The sequence below is a fragment of the Apteryx mantelli genome, chromosome 14 (assembly GCF_036417845.1).
Source record: "Apteryx mantelli isolate bAptMan1 chromosome 14, bAptMan1.hap1, whole genome shotgun sequence".
NCBI lineage: Eukaryota > Metazoa > Chordata > Aves > Apterygiformes > Apterygidae > Apteryx > Apteryx mantelli.
The window spans coordinates 18,256,202-18,280,954 of NC_089991.1; the positions used below are offsets into that span (position 1 = coordinate 18,256,202).

General features: G+C 41.2%; 1 protein-coding gene across 4 annotated transcripts in view; it reads right to left on the reverse strand.

The window, feature by feature from the left end:
- SLIT3 (slit guidance ligand 3) overlaps window positions 1-24,753 on the reverse strand; it is a 517,687-nt gene that overhangs the window by 50,779 nt on the left and 442,155 nt on the right. For all 4 annotated transcript variants that reach the window (XM_067304842.1, XM_067304843.1, XM_067304841.1 and 1 more), the window contains 2 exons: window positions 10,503-10,600; window positions 3,929-4,068 (listed from right to left, as the gene is read on the reverse strand). In XM_067304842.1, coding sequence (XP_067160943.1) covers window positions 3,929-4,068; window positions 10,503-10,600 — 238 coding nt within the window. The remainder of the gene's footprint in view (window positions 1-3,928; window positions 4,069-10,502; window positions 10,601-24,753) is intronic.

Sequence of the window (24,753 nt, forward strand, 5' to 3'; positions counted from 1 at the left end):
ATCATTTGGGATATTTTTTCCTAAAAAGGGTATAGCAAATAAAACCAGACAGACAGAAGATAAAGTAGGAAAATACTAAGGTATGGTAAAAAACAAACCCTGGATACTGCAACTCTGTCAACAGTCAGTATTTCCAAGACATGCATTTTTAATTTGTGTTTTATTTAGGAACATTGGATTTACTACATTGACTTAACCATTAGTCAACCAAAGTTAGGGGGATCCCAAATAATTCCTGTAGAACACCATATATACATGCTCATCTGTTCTTCCTTCTCCCTGTATTTAGACTACTATGTATATTACAAAATACATATATTTCATACATGCAGTATTTACTGTAATACTATTAAAGTTTTAACAAGTACTATGGCATCAAAGATCAGAGGCATGATGAGGGCTTCAGAGTACCTGCTATGGAGAGCTACCTGGCTCCCTCTACTGCCAAGAAAGAAAAGAGCCTGCAATAGCTGAGCCGGGCATCTGTAACGGCCTGAAAACCACTGAAAACACCACAGATTATCAAAACAGAAGAGACTTGTGAACATCTAGCCTGATCTCCAGTGTAATCCAGACTATTCTCAAATTAACTTGTGTTTTAACTAGAACATCTATTGAGAAATCCAATTTGTATCTAGGACTGACAACTCTTGGCTAATTACCCTGATAAAAATGTATGGTCTGGATTTGTTCAGCCTCAAAGTCCAGCCATTGAAACTTTTAATGAAATTTCTATTCTCCATATAAGTGTTTGTAAAGTGTGAAAAACTCTCCCTCTCTACCTACTTTTTCTTAAGCCAAACAAGTTTTTTCCTGAGATCTTCAAGGCCTGCTCTCAATCTCCCCAATAATTTTTGCACTTCATCTGTAATCTTCTTTCTCATCTCTCAGCTTGTTCCTTGAATTCTGAACAACAGACTTAAATATAATATTTGGTCACAACACAAAGACAGATTTACCTGCTTTTTTCCTGTCCTACTGGATATACCCTGACAGATATCACTGCCCCTTTCGGCAAAGTATCACATCGAGAGCTCACTGTCACCCAAACTACTTCCCAGAACTATTACTTCCCTGGCAAGTATCCTCCGTCAGCATTCTTTGTTCATATAAATATAGATAAAATCCTTAGGCTTGGCCATTCTGAAACAGTTTGCTACCTCAACGGTTAACACACTCAACACTTGCAAGGCAGGCGAGGAGCTCAAAGCACAGTCCTGAGCATGGCATAATTGTTGCTGACTCTTCCAGTCATCTGCTTTCTCTTCAAAGGGTCAGCATTCGCTCTTCTTAGCACGTACAACCACAGCGTTCAAATCATCTGCACCTACTTCTTTTTAAAGATATTGCCATAGTAGCTTCAGGTATTGCTTCAGGACAAAATGGTTTACTTAGAATAAATGCAGAGATCCCCTGGATATCACAGGAGATTTCAGTCAAACTCTCTGGCCTCCCTTCTCAGATCATGCTTACAAATCCTTTTATAGTGCTTCTTCATGACTTTCCCATGTGCTTCCATGGCATTACCTTAGCTGCTGCTCAAGCAGCCTCAGATGATGTCCGATTTCTTGGGTTTGGATTCAGCTCTTAGAGGACCCTCAGAACTGTGGCTCAGAGTCTGCTTGGCTGGCAGGTCACTCTTGTTTGGCTGATGACTTCAGTTCTTCCAGCCGTTTTACACTGTTCCCTGCATTTCTACTCCAAGAGGCCCCTACTGCTCTCTATGGGGTGTTTCAGCCTAGCCACCGCACTGCAGGGAATCCTTCCAAGTGACCGACACGGTTGGATGAACTATTGCCATCCAAAATATAGGTGAAGTAGGTTAAGGCAATTCTTTTATCACAGTTCACTAAACTCTTCCTATTTTTAAGCAACATAAACTACTGTAACTCTTCACTTTTCTAAGTTAAGCCACCCTCATTTTTGCAGCCTTTCTTCACACATGATCCATATTATATTTTTCCAGAAGTAATTCCTGCTCTTCTTCAAAAATTCAGTACATTTCAACTGCAGTCAAAGGTGTTGCCTGTACTCTGATAGCAATTGTTTATTGTGTGGTATATAAGATTGTGTGCATCCTACATGTGAGATCAGAATCTAGTACATGGCATTTAAACATCCAAGTACTTGACAAACTCCTGCTAATAAGCATAGGAGCAGCATTGATTCGAGTAAAAAAATTAGCTGGAAGATAAGAAAGTATTTCAAAACTGATTCTGAAGTGTCATGTGAGATCTCTGGCCTCTATCCAGATGACCATTTAAGAAGAAAACTCAAGTCTAGCTCTTTCCTACCTTTTTTCTCTGCGAAAGCCAAAACAACCTGCAATAAGCCTGTGAAAAGGAATGAGCATTTGCTTACATATTGGACTCAGTTCCTTAACTAGGTATCTCTTTTTTTCTGGCTACGCAAACATATTTCTTCTTGTAAATGTAAAGGCTCTGCCTCCCTGCATAGAGTTTTGTTTGAAACCACCCAAGAATAGCTCACATAAATAGTGTGCAAGTAAGCACAATGGGCTCAACATGCTATAAGCAAAACTCTTTAGTCTGTAAGCTGAAGTTTTTCAGTTTTTGGCAGAAAGATCATTTTAGAACTCTAATAAATGTACATTCAAGTCATAAGGCTTTTCTCAGCTAAAGATTTACATGGGCCTCCTTCGTATCGGCCACAAAAGTATTTTAAGAGTTTGGAAATTCTAGAAGCTTTCCCCCTGCCTTACTCAGCCACTCAAACTTGATCCTCATTAAATCCCTTGACATGTAATATATTCCAGCGTACAAGAAGCCCTTCATTACTTCGCCATGCTTAGAAGGTAATAAACCCATTTCAAAGCATAGAAGTAGGAACTATTGCAGGTGTTTCCTTACTACTCCATGCCGTGCCAGGAAGGTCAGGCTCACAGTCTGAATGAGTGAACCATACATGCCAGTAGTGACTTGAGAAGCATCATTTTTAGATTTCCATTAGAAAGGTTTCTCCCCTTGCAGAAGTTTTAGGAAGGAATTTAACTGGAGTGCAGGATAGGCGCCAGAGATGGTCATTTCACGTCTAACTCGGTTACCAACTTGTGCCATTGTGGGCTTAGCAAGGGACTGCACATCTGCAGAGCCACACATGCACTCTTAAGACCACAACTGAGCCTACAGTGTCTTACTCACCTTGGCTTCTCTGCCTGCGAAATGGAGATAACTAATTTAAATGGCACACTGTCAGGGTCAGTTCTTTCAAAATAAGCAGAGCACTGGGATTGCAGGTGGAAGCCGTGCCTCCAAAGCTATTATCCTACCATAATTTAAATAGGAACCATTTTTATTTTCTAAGATTCAGAACAGACATATACTAGATTCAGCTCTTTACTGGGAATATTTCTGTGATACATGTAGAGAAAGATGAGTGCAGAAGTACAAATTTGTCTAATGAACACCTTGAACTTTAATATTTCTCTAACATATTTTAAAATGAAGTGTTAGGAACTGTTTTGATACTTTTGACACAGATAACGAGTACTTTTGACTCAGGAAACCATGACTGTACAAAATATGCCACAACAAGGACAGATTTTCCTTTCTATCGCTTAATGAAAGAACCGCTGCTCCCCAGACCTCCCTTCTGTTGTGGATTACCTGTTCTAAAGGGCACTACTGAGTCTTAGACATTGCTGTAGAAGAAACTTTGCCAAGATGCACCTGTTTTTCTTGACTCAGAAAAATGGTCATGTTTGAGAGCACATAGTGCAGTATCAGTAGAACTAGCATCTTTCTAGTAACTCATTAGTTTGACATCCATGTTGCTTTAAAATGTGGCTAGATTCTTGGTTACTTATATACATATGGACAGAGTAAACTTGCCTTCGGATCCTTCCCTTCAGGTGCTGCAGAAACTCTCCTGGGATCATTTTTATTCTTGGGATGTGGCCCTTTCTTACCTGTGTAATTAGGAGGGCAGAGACAGACATAGTTGTTGATCCCATCCACGCATGTAGAGTTATTCTCACAGTCATTATCTTCGCAGTCGTCTGGGTTTATTTCACACCTCTCCCCCTCATACCCAAGGAGGCAAGAACAACTTTGGAGAAAGAGAAAAATAATAAAAATTAGCACGGCTCTGAAAGGGGCAGGAGACTTTGGATACAGAACTGCAATTAAAACATATACAAGTGAGTTGCTGGAGCCAAATTAACTGCTGCGGTGAAGCATGGAGCAGTTTAACTCTATGTGTTTGGTGAAGGATGCAGTCTGACAGTTCCTGAAGTCATGTAATCATTTACATGAGATACACAACATCAGCCTCTGTTGTGTCTCCCATTGCTTTCTTTGCAATGGGATACCCCTAGCCTTGAACTGAAGTAAGCAACTCTAAGGGCAGAAGAGTAAGCATTCATCACAATATTCAAATCCTTGGCTTCTCTGCTAATGATTTTATGAGGATGTGGATACTTGCCTGTCAAGGACTGCACAATCCTAGGGCAACTTGGCAATGTTTAGATGGCTCTCTTTCTTTAAAGAACAACAGCCTGAATTGAGTTTGCAGACCCGAACATTTTCTTCTTATTACCACTTTGTCACTTGTCCAAACAAGAAATGTTTGGGAATGATTGCTTTTACGAGTGTAGTAAGATTTCAGTACTTCCACAGCTCCTCCAACATGAATGCGTAGAAGAGCTGATGATGTCTAGATAATTGAACTAAAACTAAACACAAATAAACAATGGCAGAGCTATTGATGGTTCTGTGAGGATGCGGACATTAGTGAGGAATATCTGCACTAAATACTTTATCTCACAAACTGTGACGTATGCTCCCTTCAGGGAGTGTGAGAAACTAAGGGGTTGAAGAATGGCTTTAATTTTTTTCAGTCTGTTTCCTCTTTAGATCTAGAAGTTATGGTTGCTAAGAGAACCTTTATATTTTAAACTAACTGAAAGTGATGAAGAGGTGATAGCCACAGTTTCCAAAAAGAGAGCCTAAAAACATGTGTTAAGTGCTCCAGTCATTTCAGTGGCTTCTGTGAAGCCCGTGATGATATTGGAAGTGTCAGTATTGCTGTTCACTAGTTGCAGAAAGCACGTGTGTGGATGGGAAGGCTTGTTTGGAGTTTCAGTCCAAACTACATCCACTCATCTGTTCATTTCCTTTCCCATGCTAGTTCTGGTGGCAGAAAAGGAACTGAACAAATGTAAAACACTGCTGATTGATGAGGATGAAAACCAGAAGGCAACAGAGCTGCCCAACTAATTGCCAGCCACTGCTTCCTGCAACCAGAATAGCTTCCAATGCAGAGATGGCTGGAGGGTACTCTATTCAGCTGAGATGGACAGAGCAGATGCGGGATGGTTATCACGTAGATGTCATGGGGGTGAGGCAGAGAACGCCCAGGAGAAATAGGAAATCTCCAGAATCTGTGAAAAAACCCACAGTTCTTTGGGGCTGGTTGCTCTCAGCATGCTGTCTGCTTCTCTTCCCCCTGTGCTCCGCAAACGAGCAGCGCACAGGCCTCCAAAGCAAGGGGTTGTATACAGCTCTGCATCCACCTCTAGTACGCCCCCAGACTGGCCCCCAAGGAACAAACAATTTCTTCGTGACATGGGCAACCTCAGAAACTAAGGGAATAACAAAGAAGAAGGAAAAGGGGTAGGGAGCGTGTCTTAGCCCAACACAACAAGATGACTTTCTAGAGGGTACCAGGGGAGGCATGTAAGGTCACAGGCCAACAGGGTCTTCCTTTCAATTCTGCAGTGACCATTCACAGGTCATGAGAGTTAGAAACTCTTCACTGTGAATAACTGAAAACAAACCGTCCAGATCAATCCAATTGAGGACACAATAAATCAGTAAGAAATACTTTCTTTGCCTGTCTCTATCTCATTATTGCCAATAAAATATGTCCTCTTGCTGACCCTGCAATGATCCAGCAGATCACAGGAGGCAGATAAGAAAGAAGAGCTGGCACAGCACCTTTTGTGGCAACAAAAGCATAGGGGAGGGGGTAAAGGCATCTAATTAAATAAAGTGGCACATTCATCATGTCACCCTTTTCGATTACAAAACCCCATTTTCAGGGGTTTATAACTCAGCCATAAAATTATGCTCCAGGCTGCAACTTGGCATCCAAGGTCTCAGTTTGGGAGTGCAGATTTTTTTCTCCATTTAAAGAAAAGCAACAAGAGTGGCTTTGTGCTAGTTATTTTTGCGTGTATCTAACACGGCTTTCTTGCCACAAAAGGACTGGGAAAGCTTGGGTGCATGCAATTAAAAACAACTTTATTAAATACTATCACGGGAACAGTTCAAGTCAGTAGAGTTACCAATAGTAACAGCACATATGGGATTGTCAGCATACAATTGCTCAGTATTAGGACACATTTCATACTGAAAGAAATGTCAGCATAATTAATGACATTTGGCTACTGGTCCCTATGTATTATAAGGAGTCTTTACATTAATACTTACATATCATTCTTTATTTTGATTTGCATTCAAATGTGCCAAATATGAGGGCTGAAATTAAATAATAAAACATACAATTCGGGACCTGGATTGAACCACATGTTGAAAGAATTGCAGTTTGGGACTGTTTGTATGTATTTTCCCAGAAAAAGCTTAGAAGAAAAATGAAGTTTGCAGAGTGACTGGAAGGTCATCAAACTCGGGTTCCAGCTGACCAAGAGAGAAAATTAGTTCCAGAGACAATGATGAAAAGTCTGTACTGACTAAATAGAGAGGCAGTGTGAGACAGCATTTCATGGGGACCTTGGAAACAATGGATCCATGCAGGAAAGAAGTATTTTCTAAGCTACTGTGATCTAAACCACATATAGGTCCAAATTCCCCATTCCTCCAGTTTAGGGATTTTGTGCAAGTGTTGTGTTTTCCTAAAAATAAAGAACTAAAATCCCCAACCATCATTATGTTTGTGAAGGTGCAATGAAGCACAGAACTTAGTGACAGTATTTCTGGAGCAACATTTTGGAGCTGCTACGTACTAACAACTGTCTAAGTTTACTGTACCAAAATTGTTTTTAGTTTAGGATTTGTGTATTAAAACAGGCATACACACACTGTGTTTTGTTTTTAAAAAATCAACTTTTGAATAGACATGATAAATTCTTTCAAGAATATTATGTTTTTTTGGTAAAGGAACTGTCTGCACCCACATGCCAACTGAGTGGCCTGCAAGTGTACCGCTTCTCCTTGAACTAGTCAGAATTAACACTCAGGAGTTAATCCATTCCAGGTTTTTACATTTGTGAGGGAACCTAAAGTTTGTGGAAAGCCCTGAACAAAGGGCTCTGGACAATGGAGTTCTTTTTGTATAGAGAAAAGTGAAAATAATGCAGAGCCTTGGTGTTCTGACTCTGTGCGCTAGCAGAGACTGTGGGCTTGCCGGGAACTAACTGAAGCAGAGCCGACAGCTCTGCCTCCATCGTCAGTCTCACTTAGGGCATGCTAAATGACCAGCACGTGTCTGAGTGACCATCTTGTTTTATCAGTCTCAAAAATCTCTGCCTTTTTTTGGCAACCTTTTGTCACAGCAGACAGATTAGATTAGAACAAGCGATTTAAAGCAGGGGAAGAACTTCATGTTCCTCATCTGCTGAGCCACATGGTGCCACGCAACCATCGCTTGATACGGGAGAAGTCCCTACTTAAAACAAGAGACTGCGAAAGTGATTCAGAATAAACAAAGCACAAGAACAAAATGTGCAGAGAAGGCTGGAAGGACTCGAGGTGACTCCTGCCCCCCAGCCGCCCCACCAGGCCCTGCTGCTACCATGAACCCGAGGAGCTCCATCACTGTGGCTCCGAGCCTGCCACAGGGCCCGGGCATGGCGGGGTGCCCGCCGCAGGCTCTCCGCCACAACTGCGCATTTCCTGTCTCTGCCTGGTGGACATCACCACCTTCGCGTTATTTAAAAGGTAATTTTCTTTTTGAAGGTTACAGAAACTTGAGTTAAACTGCTTGGCATTTCACAGAGAGAAAGCTTTGGCTTAAGTTTCCTTTTTACAAGAGTAAAGATTTGACAAGTCTGGCAGCAGATTTTGTGTATGAATATATTTCCCTAGGGAAGAGAATATACAGAAGATATAATTTCTTTTACAGGCCACACAACAGAAAAAATCCAAGGAGGCCTCTCATGAAAATGTTTTTGACATTCACTTCCTCATAGCATATAATCTAAGGCAACGTCTTCCCATTTTGATGCACACAATTTACGTGCACGTAACTCTGACTGCTGCCATCCACTGGAGAGATTTCCCTCAAAACAAAAATAATCTCAGAACGTTTCTTTATCTTCCTTCATGACCTATTCCATCCCCATTCCACATTTCTCTACGCGTAAAGATATGCTAAAGCCACCCGCTCTTGTAGCACGTGTTCTCCAGAGCAGCTGGGGCCAGGACGCCTTAGTGGGCTGACTATACTAGAAGAATGGGGAGCAAGAAGACTAGAGCAGTGCATAGCATGAACATTCAATTTTATCAAAGCAAGATTTTTGATGAGATATAGTTGTTTGCATCTTTTCTTAGACCAGCTGAAACTATGTAAATAGCTATAAAAGCAGAAATCTTCCCTAAAAAGCCTCAAAATGTTATTAAGCAACAAAATCACCACTGAAGTGTTGTGAAGGATTTCAAAAACTATGTTCATTCTGAACTGAAGCAAAAACCCTGAAAATGTAAATGTCTTCAAAAGAAAAATGCAGAAGTGGCTTTCGTTTCAAGTAATTTAAAACTTTTTTTTTTTTATACCACAGAACAAAACAAAACCCTGAAGCAAAACCCTGATCCAAAATACAAACTGAAGCTTGTCATTCCACTATTATGGGTATTATAAAATGTTTTACTAGCACATTTTTTAACTTTCAGTGGATTTTGTGAGTACTGAGTGACAGAAAATAGATATTCTAACGGTATGTTCAATCAGTGCTTCTGCAGTGAGCTCTAAGAGAAGGTCTATGCAATTCAACATACTATAAGATAAAGCAGATAACATACTTTATATTACAATTCTGCTCTGGCCCAAGCTGGCCGAAGCAATTCAAACATGAGAGTGACCAAAGGGAAACCAACCTGAAGACCACTTCAGGCCATTATTTTTCTTGACCAGAAACTGAACCTGAACCAAATGTTCTGTTGGGCTTGTCAGCACCTGAGTCAAGAGGAGGAATTTTTGGTCACTGGTGCAGAGTAGTGGTGTCACTAAAATCGAGAGGGGTCCTGCCAAACACCACGACCACCTGCACTTGCTACGGCCAGTGGAGCCTTCTCGTGTCTCCCACTGCAACGCACCAGCATGACTGACGCATCTGCGTCCTGGAGACTGACTGGGGCAGCTAAAGAGAAGCCACAACGCTTTTCTGGGAATACAACAGGTGTCCAAGCTTTGGCAGGGGAGCAGGACGGGGGGCTCACCCCCTGCTGCAGCCAAAACCCTATCAATCACCCAAGCTTTCACTTGGCCCTTTCTAATTTGAAGAAATTCTATTTTCTGCCACAAATGGATGTGGGTTTGCCGATCTGGCTAGCAAACAGTTAACCTCAGCTGGAACAGTCTTAGTCACAGCTGAAACCAAACTGGAACCGAACTGAAAAAATGTACTGGTTTGCCTCCCTGCTTACACCATTTATAAACCTTGCAATTCTGTGTCGCACTCCAGCTGTCATTGATATGAAGCTATATATAGGATGAGACAAAGCAGGCAGCATGAGTAATGCATAAATACTTTAGAAGTGAGGATTTCATATATGCAGTTGAAACAACAGCACAAAGTAATTTTGCAAGTATTTCATGCAAGAAATAGCATAAATACTGAGGACCAAATATATGCAAATTTCAGCAACTATTCTAAAAAATAAAAAATCTAGCAATTTTAATGACATTAAGTGGCCAAAGCCTCAATCTTTTATTTTCTTACCTGAAAAGCAGTGCCTTTAGTGACACAAATTTCCCTAGTTACCTCACGAAAATTTCTGGACTTCTCTTGGAGTTTCCCCCTCTATGTTGCACCTTATTTATACAGGAAAAGTGAAGGCCATAATGTCTAGCTGTAAAGGTTATTCTCTTGCAGGCATTATGCCCAATATGTGGCAGTCTCTCCATGTTTTTTAATGGTTTCTTTAAAGCCTGTTTGTCTACAAGATTCTTCAGTATAAAAACATTTTGCATCTGGTTGTCAAGCAACAGATGCTCATTTTACAAATACAAAAAAGAGTATATGTGATTTTGAGATGCCCCAAGGAAAATTAGCATACAGATAACACAAAGCAGATCAGGGAGACAGCTCAAAATAGCTCTGAGAGTACATCCCATTATGAGAAAATAAGGATGCCTGTTTCAGAGGAAACTATGTCACCAAAGAAACCAGATTAATTTTTTTGTCTGGCAAATAGAATTGTCACATGCAGCAGCTTTTATAAAGTAGCCATTAGATTTCATTAATACAAAGTAGAAACACACTTATTTTATCATCCTGTTTTAAATGAACTTTGTGTTACTACCTGAATCCATCTTTATTTGCCTCGGTGAGGTGGCAGGTCCCTCCATTCTGACATGGATTTTGAATGCAAGAATTAATGGGCACACTGCAGTCTCGACCCTATTTGGGAAAATTCAAAAGAAACAAGATTAGTAAGACTCCTGTCATCTGAATCAATGTCTCTTCCTCGCTCAGCCCTGCGTGTGCACCATTTACAGGAGGGTTGTGGTCTTCGGACCCGTTACATCACCTCATGTTCTTCACTGACCAACAGATACGTTCACTGTGGAATAAAGACACGTGAAAGTCCGACAATACTCAAGAGACCTGTGCAATCACAAGAAGTTCAAGAGGCCCTCATGGCCCTCTGCCAGCTCATCTACTGCAAAGCTGAAACACGACTGCAATTAAAGACGAGAATATCTCAGGCGATACGTTAGTTCAGTCAGGGTCGCTGGGATTTTTGGCTTCGATTTAAAAATGATTATTCATATGATACTTCAGAAAAATAACAATAATATATCTGTTTGCAATAATCTCTAAACAAAGAGGGCAGATGCCAGCCCATGACACCATTTCATAACAGCTGTAACTTTTATGTGTTAGTATTGAACACCACTAAGGTGCAGTACAGAGTCCCTAGACCCCGAAGGTACTGGAACAGTCCCAGTTACCCTGCCACTGCCAGAGTTTTCCTTGCTTATGGTGCTCATCAGAAGACATTCCTTTCTCCACCAGATTTGCAATGGCTCCCAGCCTTTTCAGACATTAGATACCTGGTGTGATGCACTGGAGTGTGGGACACTCAAACAAACATTTCTATACTCTTATCTTTTTATCATTGCCACATTGTAGGAAGGGAGTGTCTTTGTACTTCAGCCATATAGTCTACATAAGAGCATTCCTGTTGGTTGATTTTCCATCTAGCTTTGAGACTTCACTGTTCTCACTCAAGATACAATATTACACTGGAATTAAGAATGGATTTCCAGAATCCTAACACTGTAATTGGAAGATACCTGACAATGACCACCTTGTCTCAAGCTGGATATAGTGGAGTTGGAAAAGGCACAGAGAAGGACAACCAGAATGTTCAAGGAGATGGAACAACTACTTTAGAAGAAGATACTACAAACACTGGGACTCTCTAGTTTGGAGAAAAGAAACCTGATGGTGGGGGGATATGATTGAGGTTTACAAAATCATGGAGGGTCAAATGCAGGACTGGTATTTACCAAATCCCTCAGTACTAGAACTAGGGGACACTCATTGACATTATTAGGGGATTGGCTTAATATGGATAAAAAAGTACTTTTTCAAAAGTGGGTAATGAGCTTCTGGGATTTGTTGCTACAAGACGTTGTGAAATCAGATAGTATAAAAGCAATTAGACTAATTCATGGACAACAGGCCCAAACCAGATATGAAAGGGAGTAGGCAGATATCAGCATCCCTGGTTGGATGATGGTGGGTGCTGGGAGAACCAGAGAGGAGTGCCAGACCTGTATATCCTCCCAAAAAAGCAGAGATTTGCTGTTGCCACCATTAGAGACAGAGTGCCAAGGTAAAGGCACTATGGGTCTGACCCAGGATGGCATCTCTCGTGTTCTTATGTCAAAGCTGTTTGAAAAGCTTATTTGGCTCTCAATGAGGCAAATGTTCCTCACCTTTGTTTAAAAAGAACTTGGCTGCCCTCTGAACCAAGACTACATGGTTGCGCCCACTATAAGGGAGCAAATCTCTCATGAGAACCACACCATGGTAGGTGTGAGCAGTTTGGCTATGGCTGCATATCTGCTTGGGAAGTCTTGCTGACCTGTCTCAGGCAAGAATGAATAGGCTAGTCGCGTCTTTCTAACTCCTGTGCATCGCTTCCTCTCTCTCTGTTACATCCTGCATTAATCAGAAAAAAATTCATGCTCAGCTCCCGCTAAAAGGGGTCTTCATAGGTAGACATATTTCCAACTACATGCCCAGCCTGAAAGTGGCAAGCCAGCAGGACAGGGACCATGTTTCAGGGACTGTGCCGTTCCTGTGATAGCTCAAGCTTCATTCATGCTTTGAGAACTATATAAATAATCACCTTAATTTGTCTCAAGAGTGCTCATCTTGAAATTGGTGCAGCCTCATTAAGTCTAATTAAGGCATTCAAAAAAAACAACCAGCTTGTAATTGTGAGCTGTTCTAGAGAGTTCATTTAAACTGGTCTGTCCACCCATGGTGCTAGGCCCTCCCCTGTAGATGCCAGGGGGTTCAGTCCCCCAAATACTAGTGAAATCTTCTCCAGTACTGCGTCAGGTAATCCCTGCTGCCATCATACTGGGAGAAGAACAGAGACACAGTAACTACATGTTGGTCCAACACCCCAGAGAGGCTCAGTTACAGAAATGAGAGACAAAACCGTATTTCTTGAGGCCCGTATCAACCACACCACTGCTCCAGAAGTCCCCAAAGAGAGCAGAAGCTTTGCCTTTTAGTACTTGGGCAAGTAGGAGAAAACAGGGACATACTTTTCCTTGGCTGGATGAGAAGAGGAACGGTTCCAGCCAACAACAGAAAGAGCTGGCCACCCTGGCGGCTTGCTGTGAACTCCCTCCCCGCCACGCCACGCAGGCGGCACGCTATGGCTCTGCCCGAGACCTGGCATAGACAGCGTCTGCTTCATCCCTACTGCGTTTGCCAAACAGCCTGTCCTTCTCCATTTGAAATCCCGAGCCCCCAAATGTTTCAGGGAAGAACTGGGAAGTGCAGAGGGAAGCTCACGCAGTTTTTATTTTGGCACCATGCGGTCCGCAGCCCTTCCCGGATGCGAGCCACGCAGCATTAGCACTAATCTGCTGCCACCCCTCCGCAACGTTGCCTGCGTTTTGTCCATCTGTGTTGCGAATCCTGTGTGCTTACCATGTTATCCTAGTGGAGCTGGAAGATGCCAATTTTTATATTTCTCAGATCGCAAATCCTGAATCCCTGAAAAACTGACTATTTTATAGATAATTCACTAACATCAATTACTTCTTCTGTTTCATATGAACTCTACAACCTTGTATCATTCAAACATTAACCCTTTGTAGCCAAGCACAGCAAGACACAAAGCAGAAACTGTAGCATCTGTTTTTCCTGAAGGTTTTTATCACAGTGGAACAGCATGTAAAATAGCTTCATCACCTCTACTGTAATTATTCAGATTATCTTGAATGTTCTTGTAAAATTTTAATAAAGATAAATGGTAAAATGAGAGCAAGGCATTTTCAGTCCTGCACATTGGCACATGAAATTCCTCATGACTTAGCCTCCGTTCTCATTTCTTTCCTGCACATGCCTGAATTATTGGCTTCTCAAGGCCTCAGGCACCATGGAAACTGCATAGTATGTGCTGCTGCACCAGACTGTTAATTATAACACTAAGTTGCTATGTGGCTTTAGGAAAATTAGAGTCTCTCTGACTCAGTTTACTCATTGTAATAAATGGGAAAACACCACCTAACCTTTTCCCTGAGGATTACCTTCTCCAAGTTGATTTTATCAGTAGCACACAGAGATCCGAGTGCCATTTCGGTATCACCGAAGACTATGAAAAACAAAGAGTGCTGAAAGAAAGGAAGCTGCTGAAAATATTGGTACTAATAAATCCACAGCAAAGCAAGGCTACTTTATTTCTGTATAGGACTGTCTAAAGACAGCCTAAAGACATTCTAGAAACATCTTTCAAATGAATAATGCAATTCTGTACTCGCAATATCCAGTAAGACTGTTCTTAGTGGGAAAATAGAATTACTTTAACTGTCAAGCATCAGTAAAATTAATTTCTGGGAGCTGGGAAAAACTCTTTGAATTACATTCCCTGGAAGTAACTATTCTTACAGAGGAGAATATTGTATATTTGTTTCAAGACTAAAGAGCCTTTTAATGAAGCTGGAATCAGGAAAAGAGGGGCGGGCTCTGTTTCAAGGACAGGCAAGAAGACACGACTGTCTCAGCAATTCACAGAAAGAGGACGAAGGTCCCTCTGTGTGTAATATATTATTTTTAGAGGGTCTTAAAGCTGTAATAAATTCTTGTCTAGTCTGATAGGAAAGCATCAGATCCAAAACACTTTTATATAATTTCCCTCATTTTCTGTAGGAGAGGAAAGGATTAGGTGTTGAGACAAAATTTCTGCAACTAATCAGAACACACGTATGTTCAGCCTCCAGCTGCCTTTTTAAATCTGAAGTACCTCAGCTGGTTTGGATTTAGCTGAGCTGCTCAAATTTGCTATTTCAGTGAATGAGAACAAAGTCTAGGCCACCATGCTTAGAAAGTGTCAGTTCTTCGTTTCAGGCTCAACACTAATTAACCACACTGTGCATTAGTGTATATGCAAGCTGTTACTCACTACTGCAGTGCCAAATTCTGGCCTCTGCGTGTATCCAGTACTGGAAAACATTACATCATGATTAATAAAAAGCCCAAGAACAAGTAGCAAAAACTAATATGGACTTCAGGAGGAAAAGCAAAGGATAATACAATTACAACACACACATTCACTTTGATACTACTTCAACCACTGAAATGATTTTTAATAAATAAATGACAATTTTGTTTGCGGACACTGAAAGCTTCATCCAGGATCTCGTGATGGAGGTTAAGCTCCATCCATCTGCATGTGATCCTTCACCTCCCTCTGAAAGCAGCAGCACAGATCACAACCTGTGGCACGTAACTCTGCCACCGGACTATGGAAAACCTTGATCACTGGCTGCAGCAGAAACACAGTCTCTCTAGTGATGAAGATACTTGCAGGCTGGCAGCAGCCTACCAGGCTTCAATGGTGTGTAAATAGGGAGACCTCTTTCCAGCTAATTAGAGCCTTGTTCAACGACCAAAATGTTTTAAAGCAGGCTGGAAAGTGAACTAAAGAAGAAAAAATACCAAAGTTTATTCAAGTTGTTAACAATACACAATATGTTCATAATAAATTTTATTTAGATGGTATATGTAGAGAACAGATGGTGACCATGTATTTAGTGAAAATACTAGACCAAGACAAATATAGTTGATAGAGAATTTAAATAAAGATCTAGGAATTTTTCATAAACACTTTAATTATCATGTTCTAAAGACAGCTGAAGCTTTTTGAGAAATCAGTGGGTAAAATTACTAGCTACAAAGATACCGTATTGCAAACCTAGTCCTTCATGTTCCCAGTAGTGAAAGTAACATATCCCAACTCTTGGTCTCACAAATGTCAGTACACTTGTCCTATAGGTGTCCTGGACAGCACATAATAAAAACAGTCATTACTACACAGGAAAAGACTAAGTAAATCTTCTACTCCATGAAAAGCTTGAGGGAAAATTCACAAATGGATAAACTGAAATGTACACTGTGTTCTACGAGTGTGCGCATTCAGGAATGCTATTCATATTTAAAATACCTGTCAGCTTTAATAATTTAGCCTTCTCATGCTGTGAAAATAAGAAGAAAAAAAAAAGGACACTCATAGTCACTCTCTATGTATAGCTTTGCTCTGTTTCCACAGAGCTTGGGAGGACCCCAGTTTTACTGAACACAGTTTTCTGAGATCTTCTGCTATACACTGATTGCTTGACACACATTCAGACCTGCAAAGGTCTCATATCAGAGCAAGGGGCAAAATTTGGTGCGTAAACAAAACATGATTCCTGGTGCTCCAGGAAAAAGAATGAGATGGGATGAGAGGAGAGGAGAAGAGAGGGGAAAATACATCCAGAAATAACAGAAGACATGGACACCCAGCACTGACAGAGAATTCAATTTAAGCTCTTGAACAGATTTTTGACTTCAGTTTTGCTTCTGTGATGCTTAGTAAAAGGAAAACTATGATCAAAGGTTTCCCTGAAGTTATGGCATTCAGCTACCTAATAAGGGATAAACTGATTGCTACAGTCTTTTACCTAACGGCATCTTTAACAGTGTCTTCTTCCTTCATTTGAAACCTTTATCCCCCTGTCATAAATGCTCAAAACTGGATAGTAAATTCAAATATTCTCAGGACAGGAAGGGAAAGATATGTCTCACACAAACAAAATTTGACCACATAAATCTCAATTTCACAAGAAAACTAAGCTAGGAAATAAGAATGAAGTATTCAGCAGTTTCCCTATAATAAATACATTTACAAGCCATAAATACAAAAGAGAATCGAGAAGAATTTTGTATAGTTAACCAAGGCAATATGACGGCATGAATCCAGTTACACCGCCAATACACCCAATTATGAGTTTGGTAGGAAAAATTCTCTCATTAAGTTCTGTTCACAGTTTTGTATTTCGGAGCCTTTCATTATAAAGAAAAAAAAAAAGATTTGCTATACTGAAATTGTTAAAAGGAAAAGTTTTGGGTATACTGCAAATCTTAAAGCAAGTTCTAAAAGCTAGCATGCCATCTTGTTATCCTAGTTACAACATGAAGGACTTTGATGGACAACTTAGAAAGCAATCACTGCAAACATAGCCACTCAGCTGCATGAACGGAAGAGATCAAGTAACTGGAGATGTTGCAAACTGAGTGCAGAATTAAACTAGTTTTAAAATAAAATTAATCCAAATTATTCGGCTGCAAGGGCTTAGAAATACAGCACGGAGAACTAGTCTACTCTCATTTTACCAGCAGAACCATTTGAGACAGATCTCCTAACTGATCACACTGATATCAAGACATATGCAGACAGCTCACACGCTGACATGTATATACAGTAGTCTGAGAACACTTCACATAACTGAAGTCACTCAGATCTTTGTTTCCTCTTCCACAGACCCAGGTGATACTATTTCCTTGTTTATGCTGTTTTTGGCCAAGAAGGTAATGGCTAAAGCCTTAATCTGGAAAAGATGCAGATGACGCTCATTGGCAAGGTCAGCTACAAGAGTTGGCAGGGTACATGTTGGATCCATCTGCTTAGGCATATATACAAATTATTTGGCAAGGCATGGATAATATCCCAGTAATTTTGGATCAGATTGCTTTTAGATTGCCAGGTGGAAGCAGACAGATTTCGATCATCTGTTGTTTGCAAAAGGCTGTGACTCCTCCTCCTTAAAGCAGACCTTGCTACAGGCATCCATGCCGTGGCTGCCTCTTGGTTAGGGTACTCATAGTGGTTATGAATTAACTACTACTCTTTAGTCATCTGTCCCAATGGGGTAATAAAAATGCACTCCCCAAGGATTGCTGTTTATGAACCAACTGATTTAACATAAAAAGGAACTCATTCTAGTCCATTCCTAGTTTTGAAAAAAGCTTTAAAATGAATTTGAATTTACCCGGACAATTCTGTTTTCTTCTTTTAGTTCAGTATTTTTGCTTACACAGCCATATTTACATTGACACAACAACACAACAAAAGATCTGCCCACTACTGCTCACAAGCACTGTGAGAAATACTACTTGCTAAATAACGCAGAAAGTAGATTATGAAAAGAAGATATATCAATGTCGTTTTTGTTGCTGCCCCCATCTGGCTGATTTAACTCTCTCTGAAAACTTTCATGGTGTTAGTGTCTGGAATAAAAATACAGCGAATAGATATTGATATCCCACCATCTTCAACACTGTATAGTTATCTTCCATGCCAATCTAGCTTCATCTGGCACCTGATTAAACAATAATTGGGCATGGCAGCAGCACTTCTTAGTGACTTCCTTGTCCTTGTTAATAAATCACAATTGTCAATTTACAGTAAATTAGGTGAACTCTGCTCTCTTAAGCCTCATTTTATTTAAATCAGAAAGATTTATGATCCTCCAGGGTATAATATACCTTCCATTACCTCAGTAGCTAGTAATCAAGAATATGTCTGTCAAAGTCAAAGTGCAAGGATTCATCATATTATTTCTTAAAAACTCTGGTTCTACTCCTATCAGTATGAAATTTAATTCTCAGCGGACTTCTGAAGTTTATTTTTCAATTATACTCATTAGTATGTAAATCCTTATTGTCCTTCTAAAACTCTCCTTACAGAAGCACTTTGGGCCTCAATGGTCTTTTGGGCTTTTAATCAGGGACAAAAGATATGTCATTAATGTATCATGGAGTCAATTCATGTAGTGCCTAACTGAAAAGAAATCCAGAGGTGCAAAACCAGATGAGGTGGCTGCTTGAGAGCTTCCAAAGTTACTGGATCAACTAGTAGATGCAGACTACTCCGCGAGTGTGCTGGGAGATGGACAAGAAAATTAAGTGAGCTGTGGACACTGAACTAGTTGATTTTGCCCAGGGTTGCCCCTTTACATAAAATCTAACCAAAAAATATGCAATGTGAAAAAAAGGCATTAAATATTTTATATTTAGTCTCATATTCAGCCAATATTCATGAATGAGACAGCAATGTCTTCAGTACCCTCAAAACACTAAGGGACCTATTTCTTTTTAAATACATGCTTCCATGATATAGAAAAACATTCCTTCTCAGTCTATCAAAAGCCAGTGGCTCGTTTCTAGTGTGAACCCGGTAGAGAGAGTTGTGAAGACTGGACACCCCTTGTATAGAAACCACGTTCCCAATCATAAGAAATAGCAAGTGCAAGAAAATGTAGTTGTCGTGTTTTAAACTTATTACTCAAGGCAATTAACCTAGGCCTAACACTTAAGCAACTGAACGCAGAGCCCGCCTGAGGGAGAAGGGACACAGCACACGCAGGAGTCCAGTGACACCTGAAACAAGGAAGGGCTTATGTGATTAGAAAACCTCTCCAAAGTATTCACTAGATTTCTGAAATAAATGGAGCTAGAGCTGCTGGAAAGGCACAGTCTGAGCCTGACACAGACAGACAGCGACCGAGCGCCCCAGGAACACACGTGACGTAGGTACAATCCTACCTGCAGAGCACGTGCCCTTACCTCTAGCAGCAGTCTGCTCATTCCCAAACTGGTCTGGCATTGTATAATTTCTGTTAGCGGGAGAGAGTTTACCCTCACATTATAAAGAAAGCTTCCTTTCCAGCTTAGTCTGCTTACAGCAATACCAACAATTTCATCATCCCCAAAAGACAGGGAAAGGACCAGCCGTGACATGAACCTCTGTTCACGTTCTTGGACGACAAAAGAAACCCAAAGGCCACATCCTCAAGGCCGGTCAGTGCCAAGGAAGCCTCAAGGATCACAGATGACAGACGAATCTAACAATAATCTAATAATAATCTAACAATAATCTGATGGACGAATCTAACAACAGAATCTAACAATAAGGATTTTCATCTGTGACCAACTACTGCTACTGATTCAATTATGCAGAACTGGTGGGATGCAGAAAATTAAGAGCTGGTTAAAGAGAACTTGATCAAGCAGAGATACAGCAACTGGCAATCACCTGAAAGACAGACAAACCACTGAGGAAGAAAAATTGTTAGTGCAACAGAACCAAGCAAACATAGGAACAACTGCTTGAAATTCAGATGGAAAGCCAATAAAAACTTTCCCTTACCCTTTACCCTGGGAAAAGAAAGATAGGGAGCCCTGTCTCCTAAGGCATTTAGAACTAGACTAGATAAAGAGTAGTAAAAACGCAGAGGGGAAATAATCCACACCGGCCATCCCCCGAGTCCCTGGGCCACATGCCCTCCCGTGGGTACAGCTTACTAATCACCTTAACCTCGCTGCTCAGCTCCGTCTCCTGACGCAGCACTGAACAATCAGAGCAAACGTCTCGAGCTGCTCAGCATCTGTTTTCTTGCTGCCCTAACACAAATGGAAATACTTCTTTAGATTTGGCTTTCTTGTTAAGAGCCCTCATTAGGGCATGCCACAAGACATTACTGCGCTTTTTACAGGGCTTGTGGTGGGCGTATGCACGCCTCACCACCTTCAGCCAGCGACCGGGGTGGTAATCCCTCCTTAAACCTTTCATTTTTATGCTCTTCTGGATGTAAATTTCCATTTCCTTTAAACCTACTGTAATAGAAAGGTCAAAAAGAAACACGCACAAGGCTGGCTGATGCACAGTAAGTTTTATGGAATATGCATGCTCAGGAAAATGCTATGCTATCTGCTGTTTCTTCTGCCCTAGGTGCATTATGCAAATTATAAACACCTAATGCTGATACTGGTCTTTGCCGTACAAATCCATACATAACTGCAGGTGGTCTTATTTTACACGACCACCCATTATCTCTCACCCCTAAGGGCTTTCTGCATTATTTAAATGAGAATGGAAAATGCTTCTTTCAACATTCATTAATAAGTATTTTAAGCATGGTCAAAACAAACAAAAAATAAACCAGCCAAGACCACAAAAACACGTCCTAAGAGAAATTAGCACAATGAGCATTTAAGGCAGAATCACCACACACGAGCAGTATTTTGCTATGCTGATTTCTTCATCCTGAAACTTGGCATTGAACTTGCATTCCAGTGTCTGTCCTCCCTACCCTGATGCTGGAAAAAGAAAGAGGCCCAAACAGAGCAACATGTGAAGACAGAGATGTTTGAACCCTCACCTCACATGGAGGAGGGCAGCCTGGATTTAAGAGTTCCTTCCAATTTCTCCTCCTGCTGGAACTCCAGCTTGGGGATTTATTTGTGCACTGCATGATGTATAAGGGGACTATGTGCATATGTTACTAGATCCAAAGAGACAAAAGCAAGGAGTTATATTTCCAAACAGTATTAGCTGAAAAAACTAGAGCTGACATACTCTCACACAGCTGGCATGCATCAAGAGCCAAACCCGACTCCCAGATACACTCTCATAACCCCACCCAAACCAGCACAGCTAAGTGAGAAGCTGGCCCATTGGAAAAACATGCACTATCCAGGCTTTGAGCTGTAAGAACTGTCCAGAATATGTGTGGATGAGCAAACACCATGAAATTTTTCTTTTAAAATCAGTTCTTTGTCAATTATTCCTAAGACAACCATTATTCTAGGACTCTGAGAGATGATTCATGCAACACTACAGAGGTACGCCTACACCGCAAAGTGCAAATGCAACAAACTGGCTTTGCCCATGCCCCAAGCAAACGCAAGGCCATGAGAGCCCTCGGGAGTGAATGATGCAGCCAGCGCAGCCCTCAGTCCATGCTAACGGTGAAGGGCCTGTCCTAATACAACCTGCTCACCATCCCTGTGCTGAGCTGTCACAGCCTCTGCTTGGCTTGCATCTATCCATGCAAGTGCCGGCACATAAACATTAGATATACATGAATCCCATATATCCCAGCGACGCTTTTCCTCTGCAACTCTAAATTTCTAACCCTGACTTCAGCAATGAAGCCCTGGGGGCGAGGGGGATGAGGAAGGGCCAAATTCCTTGCAAAAGTTTGGAGCCAGCTTCCTCACTGAATCTTGTTGCAGCTTCGCTGTCATGCCTTCCACCACAAGAGTCTGGCTGCAGAGGATACTCTCTCCCCATTGCCCAAGAGCTTTCCCAGGATTTTTCCGATTGTATCTGTCATTCTGGATGAAAATTCTGGTGCATTTGCTTGAACCCTCGAGACACTGCCGTGCTGCTATGAAGGACACTGGCTGAACGCAGCAGCGAAGTGAACAGAGATGGATAACATTCACAGAGCAACTCTACCACAGACACACATCAGCATCTGTTGCCTAAAAGGTGGGCTATGTGCTATACTAAATTTACCTATCTTCACTTTCCATTTCAGACAGCTTTTGGTACTAGCAGAACCCAGAGATGACAAACATCTCCGAATCCCAACAGCTCGGGCTGCCATTTATCCGAGCAACCAAGGAGGCTGTGGCAATGGCTGGGCAGTTACTGCATTTCATATTCCAGCTTGGCAAAGCTCTTTTATATTTCATACTAGATAAAACACAGACGTATTTTAAACTGTCTTTCCCCAGTTCTACAGATAGCTCTATTTGGAAGAAGGAAAATTACTCTCCTTCATTTGTTGCTCCCTCAGTTTTAAGAAAAAAAAGTATGAAAGACACAAAAATCACCAAAATTCCAAAAAGGAATTTTCAGATAAACTTCAGAAAATAGCAAAGGCAAAAAATATTGGCTGTTGGTTTCCACTTGCCTTAGGTTTTTTTTCGTTTGTTTGTTTTTTACTATAGCTATTCAGGTAAATCCTTTCTCAATGACTCGTTGATTGTAAGTTTGATTATTCTGTTGAATTCTAACACCCACAAGCTTGATTTTACAGTATCAATGAGACTACGTGAAAGCCATACACTCTGCAGGATAAATGAATTAGTACGGTCCCATCATCTGCTTAACAAGCAGCCGCCACTCGCACACGTACGCGCATGCACTCCAGGTGGCTAGCATCACTTAAAGCAGAAGCAAGCTCCGTTTCTACACTTGTAATCATACTTTATAATCTAAACCACACACACCATTTAAATAATCTTTCAAAGAGTACTGTGGGGAAGAGAAAAAAAAAGTAGATGGATAACTCCACCTGTGTCTGTGTTTAATATGAAAACAGAGGTTTCATAGTGTTAGGAGACGTTTTGTGCTAAGGCCCACGGCACCCTGGGGCTCTCGGGGCGCACCCTGCCAGGTCCCAGAGGTGACAATCTCACACCGGTGCCCGCCTGGCGAGGCGCCAACCGAGAGCCCCGGAAGCACCGTTTCCACCATGCCTCACCTCTAGCAACGCCAGAAAACATTCCTCCACCCGCCTGAGGAAAGAGCAGCAGCAGCACAGACAGCTACCAGCACTTAGCCTCCACCCTCCCTAAGCGAGCAACCCCTGTTTCTGCCTTCATTAAATACAACTGTGTAGCCCACTGGCCCCTCAGCTCCGACAGCCCATGAGTTACCTCATTTTTAAGCTCACTCAAACCAGCATTATACATTGCTAAAATACCCCATAATCTATGCATTTGATATGAAAAAGCATTTGGGGGACCATGAAAAATAAAAGTCTTGGTACAGACCGGGCCATCTTCAATGGGATAGGGAGCAAGACGACTCTCGGCTTTTGCGAGCATGGCAGCTAGAGTAACTGGGAGAAATTCCTGATGCCATCAGGCACCCGTTCGGCAACTGGTCACACAGGCAGCTTTCTGCTAGCTGATTTACTGTTCTTCTCTGAAGGCTAGCAGGAGCACTGAAACCCCACATAGCTGTGTACCCCTTTCCGGGGAACACTGTAAAGCCTTCAGCTCATTTGAATGAGGTCAGATTTGAAAAAAGGGTGTTTTTTTCACTTTATAGATACACTCCTCCACACAGGATTTTTTTCAAAATCTACATCAAACAAGGAAAAACAAATGCTGAGAGGGCAGATTTAGGGCAATTTATCAAGGTCTGGGAAATAGCTTCCAGATGGATAGAGTTGTTTGGTGCTGGCTGGTGAGAAGGAAGCAAGGTATTGTTATTGAATTAGCATGAATCTCTGGTGGAGAACGGCTTGGTCGAGATAGAGGGCTCCTTTCATATGGTTTGCATTTGGACCTGTCAAATTTCATTTTTACTCAAAAACCTGTAGTAAAGACACAGGGTTCTTTTTTGCTTATTAAATTTCCCCCAATTCTCTCCGTGCTGTTATCCAGTCAGTATTTTTAAACTGCCTGCTTTGCTTTAAGTGCCCTGCCTGGGTCTGTTTGCTCTTCGCCGTAGCTGGATGACAGCTTGGTGCTTACAAGCACACAAGTGGTTTCGGATCAGACCGAGTTCACGCACCGAGCGTCACCTGAGAACTCATGCAAGAGAGAAGAAAAGCTACATGCTCTGCGACATGTTTAAACTGAGTTACTTCAAGAGTTCATCAAAGACCTTTCTAAGTAAAACTGATGCACACTGAGGTCTAATCCACATAAGAAATTGTTTGCTAATATAACTAGAGGATTAGTCTCAATTATTGTTAATAAATCCTCCCTTTGTAAACTTAGCTTCTACCAGTATAAATGCACCTATACTAGTGCATTTGCTAATATAGGAATGCTGTAAAAAAGAAAAAGAAAAAAATAAGGGGAAAAAGAGACATGCTCAAAACCAATATATTTCTACTCTGAATACCCTGGATATCTGCTCCATGATGCATGCCTTCTAGAGTAAGACATACACAAATATCTATATATTTTCCTGCTAGTTTTGAAAGCTTTTACTTTTGAAGTTATCTTAACAGTTACCTGGCCCCATCTGAAGAATTCAGCCTGGTTTATGTTATGCATCAAATTAAAATGCCTGCTCTTTGTTCTGCTAACCTGAGAAGATAAACAGCCAGAGGTTCCCCCCTCAAAATGACAAATCAATTGATACAAAATAGTCTCAGTTAAATGATTTTGTGACAACATGGTCTTTTAAGATCCTAGCAAAGTTGCAGGCTGATATGCCAGTGCGCAGA